This window comes from Herpailurus yagouaroundi, unplaced genomic scaffold (assembly GCF_014898765.1).
Source record: "Herpailurus yagouaroundi ecotype Mexico unplaced genomic scaffold, PumYag 141, whole genome shotgun sequence".
In the NCBI taxonomy this organism is placed as follows: domain Eukaryota; kingdom Metazoa; phylum Chordata; class Mammalia; order Carnivora; family Felidae; genus Herpailurus; species Herpailurus yagouaroundi.
Window position 1 is genome coordinate 64935742 of NW_024412396.1, and position 12182 is coordinate 64947923.

Sequence of the window (12182 nt, forward strand, 5' to 3'; positions counted from 1 at the left end):
GGCGGCGGCGCCCGTCCGGGCCCTTCCCGAGGGCCAGCGCCAGGGCCATGCGGGCGCCCAGGGCACGGCGGTCCGCGCCGCCCGGCGCCTGAGCCCCTCCGTCCGCGGTCCCGGAGCTGCCGGCGGCATGATCCGACGGGCCGGGGCGCCCGAGCACGGGGACCCCGTGGGGTAAGTCTTGCCTCCCCCCACCCCGCCCCGGGAGTGCTCGGAGCTCGCGAGGGAGCCCCGGCCGTCCGGCCTCGGGGCGTCGGGTGAGTCCGAGCCCCGCGGCCACGGCCGGGGCCGGACTCCGCTTCTGCGCGGAAGGGGGCCGCGCTGGTGGCTGCTGGACCCGGGGACTTGGCCAAAGTTCGAAGCTCAGACGTCACCGCTCGCTGGAAAACCAGCTAAGCGGCCGGGTGCGAGAAAAGCGTCTCTACCTGTCAGAGCCGGGGCGGAGGGGCTGCGTGGATGCGGCCCCTTCCCCCGGCTCCTGTCTCGCCTGAACTTCAGAAGCAATCACGCGGGGTCCGGGTCGCGCCAGCCTCCTGCACCCGCCGCTCCGCCTGCGTCCCCGCGCGCGTCCTGGGACACTGACGACCAGGCGGGCGTGGGGTGGGGGCCGGGGTCCCCGTAAGTTCGGGCGCCAGCGGCCCCGACAGCTGACGAGTCCGCCTAGACCGCGGACCCACCGAGATCCCCTTCCCCCGTCCCTCAGGCGGGTCCGGGTCGGTGACCTTTGGACCTGCCTTATCAAGCCCTGGGGAGGGTCCGGGGCGCAAGGGTTGCGCTGGGGTCTGGGGGGTCCCGGGGAGAAGGCACAGCTGGGCATGCGTGAAGCCGAACTTGTTTGGGAACTGACTTTCGGGAGGGGTCTCGCGTGCCTCGTCTTATGTCCCCCACCCCCACCGAAGTTGCTTTTGGACGTTGCTCAGGGCTGCGCTCCGGGGAGAAGGTTCCCTCCCCGCCGCCCAGCCCAGCGGGCGTCTCGCGAAGCTTCAGGGGGTTGAAGAGGCTTCAGTTCCAGTGGTGGATTCTTGGGAAGGCCTCTTAGAACCTTTCGGGGTGTCAAGGTTGACGGGAGCCCACCCCCACCCCTGCCCCGAGGCTGCCATTCCTGGCTTTTTGGTTTAAAACTCCCGGGCCTGTTTCTGTGATGGACACCCAGCTGCTGCCTGGCCTAGCTCCATGACCCCAGGAGCTCCATGACCCCTAGCTCCAGCTCCTAGGGCCTCAGTTCTCTGCTCTGTAAAACAAGAGGGATGGGCCGATCTTGTGCAGTTCTGGACTGGGGGACAGCTGGAGGTGACTGGTTCCCGCTCTGGCGGGCTGGGGGCTTAAACTCTTCTGGATCTGAATGCTTCCCTCCTCCCTTTTGCCCCATCGCCGCCCTTCCCCAGAAGTTCTGCCTGTATGCTTTCTCTTGGAAGTAACCTCTGGAAAGACAAATGCCATCCGGTGGGAAGAATTGGAAATTATGTTGGGGAGGGGGCCCCTCAGGGGCAAGTCTCTGCCACACCCAATATTACAGGGTGGAGCTAGGAGGAGTTTCCCATGGAAGAAGGGGTGGTGAGGGGCCAGGGTCCTGACCTGTCCGGCTTCCCTTTCCCCACCCCTCCCCAGGAGTGATCCCCCCCCCCCCCCACCTACTTCCTCTTGCTTTTCTTTGTTCATTACTGGACCAGTTACTTAACCTCTCTGTGCCTGGGTTTACCTATGTATAAAATGAAGATACGTAGTAGTAACTATCCTCACAGGGTTGTTTTGAGGGTTAAATGAGATAATGCATAAAGAGTTTTGCACATTGGCCTATAGGGTAAACTCTTAATAATAATAATAATTATTATTATTCCCACTTGTTAATAATAGTACCAGATATTTAACCTCGGACAAGAGACCTGGTCTTGCCTCCTCTGTAAATTGGGGGTAATAATAACACCAACTTCATAGGATTGTTATGAGGTTTGGATGAGTTAATATTTAAGCAGCTGCCTACAGGCAGCCGTGGGTTAACACACCAGCTCAGGCCTGCTTAGATGTGCCTGGCACATTCTAAGGAATATTGGTTTGCTGCTAAAAACATCACTTTATTTAAGAGGACCTTTTGTGCTGGAAGGTTCCTAAATAGTATCTCACCGAAACTCATACCTGGTAGGTACTTGCATACCTCTAGGGACGGAGAACTTGCCACCACTGTGGCAGTCCTAAGACAGGAATTCCTGAACTTGAGTTGCAGGTGCCTCCCTCTAACTTCTTACCATATCAGATCCTGTTCTGCCCTGGGGAGCCCAGACCTTGACTCGCAAGTACTACAAGGCAGTTTTCGGGTGCACCCCAGGCACCCCCTGTTCCCCGGGCCATGTGTCCACCTGTGTTACAGTCCAAAGATGAGGAGGAGCAATCATCTGTGATTCCTCACCCCCATGCCACCCCCAGACCCTACCGACCACTTGGGGCTGGGTTCTGAGTCCTCAGAGGAGGACTCCTCTTTCCACTGGGCTTCCAAAAGTCCTCTCCTTCTCGCTGTGATGTTCAGACAGCTGGGAGAATGTCTCCTACTCTGACCCCCCAGAGCTCAGAGAGCCCCCTGGAATAGGAGTGTGAGGACCTTGGCAAGCAAGGTCTGTCTCCTCCTTGGTGCAGATGTCGGCTGGGGAGAAAGAAAAGGCAGACTGCCCGGTATCCTAGGTGTAGACACTTCTTCTCCTTCGGTTCAACAAATAGTGTTTACATTAGGTGGGGGCGGGTGCCCAGCATGAAACCAAGCCCCTTCCCACTTGCAGCTGATGTGGGAGACAATGACAGAAGGTGGTCTGGTGGGGTAAAGGCTTGGGGGATGCTGGGGGCTACAGATGGGGTTCGCACACAGAGGTGATCTGATTCAGATTGGGGCTATATCTCAGACAGACTGTAGCAGAGAAAGCAGAAGCAGAGAAATCTGCTGGGAAGGAAGTTCTTCAGTGGGCAGGAGGGCGGGTAGTGACCAGGGAGACAGGAGAGGGAGAGGCCCTGGCCTCTGAAGGGATGAACTGGAGGTGAGGAGGGAGTGGGGAGGCGCAGAGATGACCCCGGTGAAGCTGTGACCTGTGGAGGGGCCGGACGCCAACCTGTGTGCAGGGGTCACTGAGGACGCGTATACTCAAAGCCCACACTTTTATGTTTGATGAATTGAGAGTCTGCTTAAGATTTTATTTGAAAAAGATTCCACTCTTGGATCTAATCCAATCCCCTAATTTAAAAAAAAATTTTTTTTTTTTAACGTTTACTTATTTTTGAGACAGAGAGAGACAGAGCATGAACGGGGGAGGGGCAGAGAGAGAGGGAGACACAGAATCGGAAGCAGGCTCCAGGCTCTGAGCCATCAGCCCAGAGCCCGACACGGGGCTCGAACTCACGGACAGCAAGATCGTGACCTGAGCTGAAGTCGAACGCCCAACCGACTGCCACCCAGGCGCCCCTCCAATCCCCTAATTTAACGACAAGAGAAAGGAGACCCAGAAAGAGGAAGTGATTTATCCAAGGTCTTAGGAGCTGGAGGTGGGGCTGGGCCTAGAAATTGGGTCTCCTGAGCCTTGGGCCTTGAAGGGGCAGCCTGGGCAAAGCCCCAGGGTTTGGGAGACCCCTGGCTTTCTGCCTTGTGCCTAACATAATGCGGGGATCCCGCTGAACTCCTTGAGAGAAGTCCCTCTTTCACTCCCAGCTCTAAGACAGGGGACTTCTCTGGGGTGGGGCCCACCCAGAGCAGTGATGAATTCACGGTCCCAGATACCAACTCCAGCTCTGCCCGCCGACCTGGGCCTCCTTGCTTGCAGGGGCTAATGCCTCTGGGTGGTCCTGGCTGGCACTCAGCTGGGAGACCCACCCCCTTCCAGACCAGAAGAGAGGCTGTGGCCCACAGGCAGCAAAGGGTTACCTAACCAGCTCAGGCCTGCACTTCTGAACCCTGAGAAGCCCCCGTGCCTCCCCTGGGAAGCACTAGGGGGTGGAGACTCAGGGTCTGCTTGGGACCGGGGAGTCTCAGCACATTTGTCCCTGAGGACCTCTTCCCAATCTCCCCTACCACTTGATAGGACCTATCCTGGGCCTGGATCCCTGTTTAGTGATCTTTACTGAGACTGAAAGCATTAAAAACTACACATCCTATAAAGGCACCTGCATTTTAATCCAGGGGATCGGGAAATAAAAGAGGGAACCCAACCAAAAATAGGTATGATGGTTGAAGGGGGGGGGGGGCCCACCCAGGCCCCTCACTGCCCTCTCAGGCCTTCCTGGAGCTCTACTTTATAGACAGGAATCTGAGCTGGCCTGCGGTGCCTCTCAGGAAGGGGCCAGAGCAGAGGGGAGGAAGGAATGCTGATTGGCAACCACACACTCGGTCCCTTACATCACATCCCAGAGTCCATCTGTCCCTTGAGTGAGGGTTGTCGCCAGTTCATGCCTATGCAGGCCATGACAAATGAGCAGAACTGGGTTAGAGCAATGAGGAGGAGGGCAGGTTTGGAGGGGAGAAGTGTCTGAGCAAACTTGGAAGGGGGAAAGTGGAGGGTCTACCCCTCCCTTATCAGAACGAGAGAGGCACATCTTGGTTGGGAGACACTAACAGAAAGGCCTGGCATAGGAAGAGGGCCCATCCTCAGCGTCTGGGTGCCCAGAAAGAGCCCCAACCGGGGGGAAGTGCCTCAGAAAAGTCCCAGACTTCCTGTTTGCCCCCGTGGCTCTCTGGCCCCCCCCCCCCCCCCCCCCCATCCGGGAGTCACCTTCAGAAGGGAGTGAGGGCCCAGGAGTCATCTTGTTCTTGGCAAGTTGGCTTGGAGACAGTGAGTGCTCCTCTGGCAGCCAGCTCTAGAAGTTTTGGCTGCGTAACTGTTACCCTGAACCTGCCGTTTATCCCATGCCCCAGGGGCGGCCAAAACATGGATGTTTTCTTCAACACTGGAACTAAAGACGAAAATCACGATGTTAATGACTTTTCTAAACTGTAGATCTCCCCTTGATCTCATCCTACCACCACCCGCTCCCCCCACCCACCCCAAAATAAGCCCTTCTGGTGAAATGGTTCTTGCTGCTAGAGACAGAAGACAGCCAGCCAGCCACATCGAGGTCCCCCTGGAGGGGTGGAGAAAACAGCATGGCTCCCATAACCCCTGGTCACCCTTAGGTGCCATGATCTCCTATTTAAAAACCCCTTAAGGACTCCCTGTCTTCCATACCCCATTCCAGTCCTTCACGAAGCCAATGTACAGCCTTACTTTTTCTGTTCCCCTTGGCACGCACAGCTGCCATAGCCTCCCCTGTCTTTGCCCACAAAGTTCCTTCCAACTGGAATGCCGTCACCTCCTCCATGAAGCCTTCCATCCACACCAGCTCTTTTTGAATCCTCAAAAAACTTTACGCATGAGCTACTTATTTACCTAGCAAGAAACCAAAACCCCATTAATATCATGTCTTCCTGTTTAGATTATGAACTTCCAAATAAAAGGGATCAGATCTTTACATCCATATCTTTTTGTCCTGCACACAGCTGGCACTCAATAAACGCTTGAGAACAATGACATACTGAACAGGATTCTAAAAATTGCCTTGCAGCCTTCCCTTGTGGGACAACAAGGCGGCTGGCCACCCAGGAAATTGGGTAGGGACCCTGTATAGGCACCAGTCACTTTGTTTTATCCTCCTCAGCGGGGTCCCCTAATTCTAGCTGCGCTCCCTCACTTCTCGGAGAGAGAGGGTGGGAGACGGTGAAGCCAGCTCTCGATTACCAATAGATACTTCGTCCTCAGCTGAGAGAGCAGAGTTAGCTGGCTGTACAGGTTCTGGGTGAGCCCAGCCTGGGTCATTGTGTCCCAAGGGCAGGTCTGTGGTCCACTGAAAAACTAGGAAGATATGTGTGCGTGCGTGTGTGTGTGTGTGTGTGTGTGTGTGTGTGTGTGTGAGAGTGATGTGTATCAGCCAAGGCTGCCAACCTCTTTTCCTGGGCAGAACTGTCTTTTTTTTTTTTTTAACTGTTTATTTATTTTTGAGAGAGCAAGAGACAGAGTGGGAGCAGGGGAGGGGCAGAGAGAGAGGGAGACACAGCAACCGAAGCAGGCTCCAGGCTCCCAGCTGTCAGCACAGAGCCCGAGGCAGGGCTCAAACTCAAGAACCGCGAGATCATGATCTGAGCTGAAGTCGCTCAACCGACTGAGCCACCCAGGCGCCCCCAGGGCAGAACTGTCTTTTATTCTGAGATGGGAGTTTTGTTTTGTTTGCCATGTTAAGCCTCCTTTTTTCTATGAAACGATTGGGTAAATTGATGGTGGTTGTTAGTTTTTGGTGTCTTTTTTTGCAAAATAAAAAATGCTGAAGGAAAGTCTGAGAAATGCTGCTATAGTTGCTTCAGGAGGATTCATCCATCCTGCACCCCCTTCATGCCCATGCCAGAGCCAGCTACACTTGGGGGTCGGAGTCCCCCTAATTGTATCATCCTTTGCTCATCTGGAAGATGCTAGGGGCTTGCTGAGGATGTAGGATGTCTCCAGAGTCCCGTCCCTGTGGTGATTTGGGAGAATACTAGGAAGCAAGTGTCTGTCGCTGGGCCTCATTTTTCAACGAACTCAGTGATCTCTAGGTTCCCCCTTGGCCTGACATTCAGTGATTCCCCGAATACTGGCCAACGGGCAGCAGAAGCTGGTGTCCTGGAGTAATATCAGAGCTCAGGGGATTGATGTGCCAGCTGGAGATGACCTAGCCTTTCTTCCTTCTGATGGCTGGAAGGGCAGCCTGTGGAACAGTCTAGAATATACGGGTACACTTTCATATGAAACAAAGACGCAGAAGGGAGACTTCTGGGTCATCACCCTGACCGAGTACCTGGAAGGAAATGTTTTCTCACTGCTGTGGGTTTATTTTTGAAGAACCATTTTTAAAGAAAAAGTGCATGGGTTGTGGAAGCCCACTCTGGGGACAGGCCTCTGCTGTCCTGCTAGGATGTGCCATCTGGACGGCATTGGAGTGGCGTCTCTGAGTGTGACTGGATTCCCACGCTGGCCATTTTGGGTGGTTGCTGAGGAGACACCGAGGAGATCACAGGCAGCCTCACGTCGCGGAGTTTCTGGTGGGAAGGCTGTCCCGTCAGGGCTTGAGAGGGATGACATCCGAGGGAGGGGGCTCTCTGCCGGGTAACCCCCGGGGCCTCCCCACAGCACACCCGGTACCGTCCTGAAGTAGACAGCTGTCCCTGTGCCTGCAGGCCACAGATGGCACCTCGTGCCTCCCCTCCCCACCCCCCACAGAGCTATCCAGTGAACCCAGAACCTTCCCTCCTGCCCGTGTGGCTTGGAAAGAGAGAAAAGCGATGGGTGGGTACAGAGGAATCCTTCCCTCTGACTCGGTGTCCACAGGGCGGTGGGGAGGGCCTTACGGACTCCATACCTATGTGGCTGTCAGCCTTGGCCTTTGATAGAAGCATCTGGAAGCCACCATCATGGCCGACACCTCAGGCTCTCTCCACCTGCCAGTAAGTCCTCTGCTGCCCCAGGCAGCTCTTCTGCCCAGGGGGGTGGAGCTTGAGGAGGCCGCCCCAGTGGCTAAAATCATTCTGGGGGTCAAAACTTCTGGGGGTCAGAAACAACTCTGGGGGGTCATCAGAGTGCCTTGCCCCCATCTCGCCAGTAATTTCTGGGAGTTCCTGGGAGTGTTCCCACTCTAATTTGTACTCGTTTGAGAGAACGAACCAGACTGCTATGAAAAATGTTAGTTCCTTTTTAAAAGAAACGGGCTAGAGAGCGGTTGTGGTCAAGGCCTGTTGTGTCGTGTGCACTGTGGTAACAGTGCACACTCAGGCCACATCCTATGGGCTCATGGCACCAGCCTCAGGGCCAGGCCCCCCCTGCACGCTCTGTCCTAGGACCAGGCAGAGTGACGGTTCCCCCCCCTGCCCCGCCCCCGCCCTACCCCGAACCTGGCTCCACCCACAAGCCTGGAGCCTGGGGTGGGGGGACATAAGGATTCTAGGCGGGGGAGGCCAGGGTTGGGGACCTTTGGATCCTGATGGTGAGATCTGCCTTAGAGGGACCATCCTGTGCGACCCTTCCCCCATGAAGGTGGCCCCCGCTTCACCACTGACTCTGGGATCTTAGTCAAAGCCAAGAACTTTTTATCCCCTAGTTAAGAGATGGGACTTCAGATGTCAACACCACCCCAGCTCCTCGACTCACATTTGATAGGAGATATCAGGGCTGATGAAAAAGCCTGTTTTCTGAAGATAGAAAGAGGAGAGAGGGATGTGGAGAGGGACAGCCCGGAAGGAGGAAAGGGGGCCACGACAGTCGCAGAGGAGACTTCTTCTTGGGCACAGGTTTTCCCAGAACGAAATTATTCCTGGGGTCAGTAAGTGTGCTTTTTCACCCACCCCTGGAAACCAAAGAAATAAAGGACTCTGCATCTGAAATTCTCAGTCTGATGATCTTTGGCTAAAGGAGCAAGCTATCAAGGAGGAATTCACCAAGGACCTTTCTCCCCAGCTTCCATGTCTCCAGCTTCCTTAATCTCAATCACCGTCAGAGATGGCTACTCTAAGTTTCTCTAGGGATATTGCAGTTCGAAGCAAGGACTTAGCTTTCTACCAATGGCATCTGATGACGGCATTTATTTATTTTTAAAAAAATTTTTAAAAAATGTTTATTTATTCTTGAGCGAGAGAGAGACAGAGCGTAAGGGGGGGAGGGGCAGAGAGAGAGGGAGACACAGAATCCAAAGCAGGTTCCAGGCTCTGAGCTGTCAGCACAGAGCCCAACGTGGGGCTTGAACTCACAAACCGCAAGACCATGACCTGAGCCAAAGTCAGACACCTAACCGACTAAGCCACCCAGGTGCCTCTGATGATGGCATTTATTATGCTTACTTCTTTCTGTTCTTGTCATTTTTGAGAGAGCATCCATCTAAAATACATTCAGGGATTCTTTTCTCAACTAGTATCTTTTTTATCCATCTATCCATCCATCTATCTTCCCATCCTCCCATCCATCCATCTGTCCATCCATCCATCCATCCATCCACCCACCCACCCTTCTTTCCGTCTGTCCGTCCGTCCATCTTCCATCCATCCATCCATCCATCCATCCATCCATCCATCCTCCCTTCCCTCCATCCATCCTCCCTTCCATCCATCCATCCTCCCTTCCATCCATCCATCCTCCCTTCCATCCATCCTTCCTTCCTTCCATCCATCCATCCATCCATCCATCCATCCATCTGTCCTTCCATCCATCCATCCATCCATCCATCCATCCATCCATCCATCTGTCCTTCCTTCCTTCCTTCCTTCCTTCCTTCCTTCCTTCCATCCATCTTCACATCCATCCAACCATCCATCCATCCATCCTTCCATCCATCCATCCATCCATCCATCCATCCATCCATCCTTCTGTCCATCCATCCATCCATCCATCCATCCATCCATCCATCCTTCCTTCCATCCTTCCATCGATCCATCCATCCATCCATCCATCCATCCATCCATCCATCCTCCCATCCATCCATCCATCCATCCATCCATCCATCCATCCTTCCATCTATTCACCCATCCATCTATCCTCCCATCCTCCCATCCATCCATTCACCCACCCATTCATTCATCTATCTATCTGTCCATTTACTGAACATCGAGGAGTTTCCAGTTTATCTATTAGGGAAAATAAGAGAAATATGCACATAACTAACTCACAGGGCACTACATAAAAACATACAAACATGCCTATGCTATGGTAAGCAGGAATGACATTCTGGTAGAGGTGGCATCTGGACTGGGTTTTGAAGGATAAGTAAGCTTTTAACAGCTGAAATCAGGTGTATGCAGAGAAGGGCATCCTCATAGGAGAAAAGCACAGAGCAGGAAGGTGAGAAAGGACAAGTTGCGTGTGGAAGCCCTCAAGAGCCTGGTTTGGGGACAGGGAGGGAGAGTTCTGTGTGGGGTGAACCTAGAAAGGGAGTTGGGGCCCCCTTGGTAACAGGTGGAAGAGTTTGGATTTTACCATGGTGGCAAAGACCACAGGTCTGTTTCAGAGCTGGGCAACCCTAGGCAAGTCCCTGCACCTTTACCCGCCAGGACACCTTTCTTTTTTTTCTCTGCCACATGGAGCAAGGAGGATCCCTGCTTTACAGGGTTGTTGCCTTTACAAGGGGTTGGGAGCTCTTTCCTCTATGTGTATAGGGGGTGTGTGTGCACACGAATTCATACACTATTGGTTTTCTCCCCCAAATTTATTACATACCTGAAAAAGGTCACACAAAAGTAGTGGCATTTAAAGCATCAAACATTTTAATCTCTTTGAGGCTACACCCAGTCTGAGTGCCTGTTAATTTCAGTCTTTGCATGCAGTTTTGATCTGCATGTATATGTTAATTTGTGTTCCTTTTTTTTCATTGTTTCCTATATGCATTTTTATATGCTGTGCTGTGGGCATATGTTACCCATGTATCATCTTTGGTGGCCTCATATGATTAATGATTGCAGTTGGCACAGACACTGGTCAACTTCTTTCTAGTCCTTTCTGTTTTAAATGAAGCTCCTGAAAACTTAGGTGGAAACTTATGTGGGGCTAGGGTTTGAGGCCCAATTCTTTGAGATAGATCACCACCCTAGAGTATTTGAACTCAAGGGTGAAGTAGAGCCTGTTGATTGGTCCCTGAATTTTAATTGGGTGTAAATTTTAGCTGAACACTGCTAGGTGTGGCCATGTGATTAAGTTCAGGATGGTGAAATATAAGTGAGGAGTGCAGTTTGCTTGGACATGTCCTTAAAGAGAAGGGGCGTGGCTTTCTCTCCTTTCCTCTTCCCTGTTGGCTGGAATGCAGATGTGATGGTGGGAGTCGAAGCATCCATCTTGGACTTTGAAGTCAATTGAGAATGGAAGCTATATAGGGGGCAGCAACAATATAGTAAGGGTCCTAGACATGTTGGAGCATCATCCCGACTCTGGACCACTTCCTCGGGCTTTTCTATAACAGGAGAATACATCTCTATATGAATTAAGTCACTGTTATTTTAGATTTTCTGATACTCACAGACAAACTTGATCCTAACTAACATAAAAACTTTTCTCTCTCGTCACACAGCAGCAGATTGTGTCAGAAATAATAAAGCTGCTTTGCAGGGCTGCCTGCGAGTCTTCATTTCCTAGTGGAGGTTGGAAGGAAGAAGAGGAGGAGAGAGAGAAAAGGCAGTTTTGGGTCGACTAGGGCTCTTATTTCAAAGACTAGATTGCAAACATTTTCTTCATACTGGGTGTTTGTGAGTTTTAGATTTCACCAGAAGCTGCAGACTAGTTATTCTGGCTTGAGTTCTGACTCCCCAGTTCTGTGCCTTGACAGGGCTAAATACTGCTGAGCAACTGTGTCTCTTCTCTCAGCCTCAGTTTCCCCATCTCTGCTCTAGATGGAGAACCCTCATAGGTTAACCCCCCCTGTGCTGACCTCTGCAGCTCCTTCTGAGATCGAGTCTCCTGTCACACAAGCACGAGAAAGGCCGGGCCCAGTCTCAGCAGCGCCTGCGTCCCTGCTGGCTGGCACCATTTGCCCGTTCGTTCATTCATTCATTCATTGCCTCTTTATTGAGCGCTTGCTGGGTGCCAGGGTGGGTTTGTGCTGTGAACACCAGCCGCTGGAGGTCTTGAATGACCTCTCTGCCTGGCCTTGGGAAAGATTTGTCCAGAAATGGCCAGGGCTTGACATCCCCTTCCGAGGATAGCACAGACTTATTTGGAGCCTATCAGAGCCTGCTTGGAGTGGTCCTGCACAGCCCAGGATTGCCCCCTGGGCATGCAGAGGCCCTCAGGGCTGCCTGTGTCTGAGAGGTCCCATGTGTGGCCTGGGATTGAGTGGGGTGGGCTGTCTTGACAGGCTGAGCAAGTGTCCCTGGAAAGGGCTTGAAAGACAGTTGTCTTCTTTTTATAGGCCAAAGCAGCCCCCATCCCTGCTTCTAGCATCATCAGATGTCCAGAGCTCAGTTTTTCTCTGGGGACTCCCTAATCCAGCCCCTGCTTACAGATGAGTCTGTGGCACAGAGAGGGGAAGTGATCATCCTGATGTCTCAACAGCTGGACCCAGGCTCTTTCCAAGGCTCTGTGAAGGTGCCTAGGCCATTCCTTTGCATGAGGCATTGGATATGGGGGCAAGGGGAGGGGTACTGGCACATCAGTCTTCACCGACTGCCTCTCCCTCCA

General features: G+C 53.1%; 1 protein-coding gene across 2 annotated transcripts in view; it reads left to right on the forward strand.

Moving 5' to 3' along the window:
• Positions 1-12182, forward strand: part of RIN3 (Ras and Rab interactor 3) — a 124583-nt gene that overhangs the window by 716 nt on the left and 111685 nt on the right. Inside the window, exon 1 of one of the 2 annotated variants that reach the window (XM_040478063.1) lies at positions 7-171. The exons of the other annotated variant lie outside the window; for it this stretch is intronic. Within the exon in view, the coding sequence (XP_040333997.1) occupies positions 128-171 (44 nt within the window). The 5' untranslated portion in view covers positions 7-127. Of the gene's footprint in view, positions 1-6; positions 172-12182 lie in introns of those variants that run through there. 2 annotated transcript variants of the gene reach the window in all.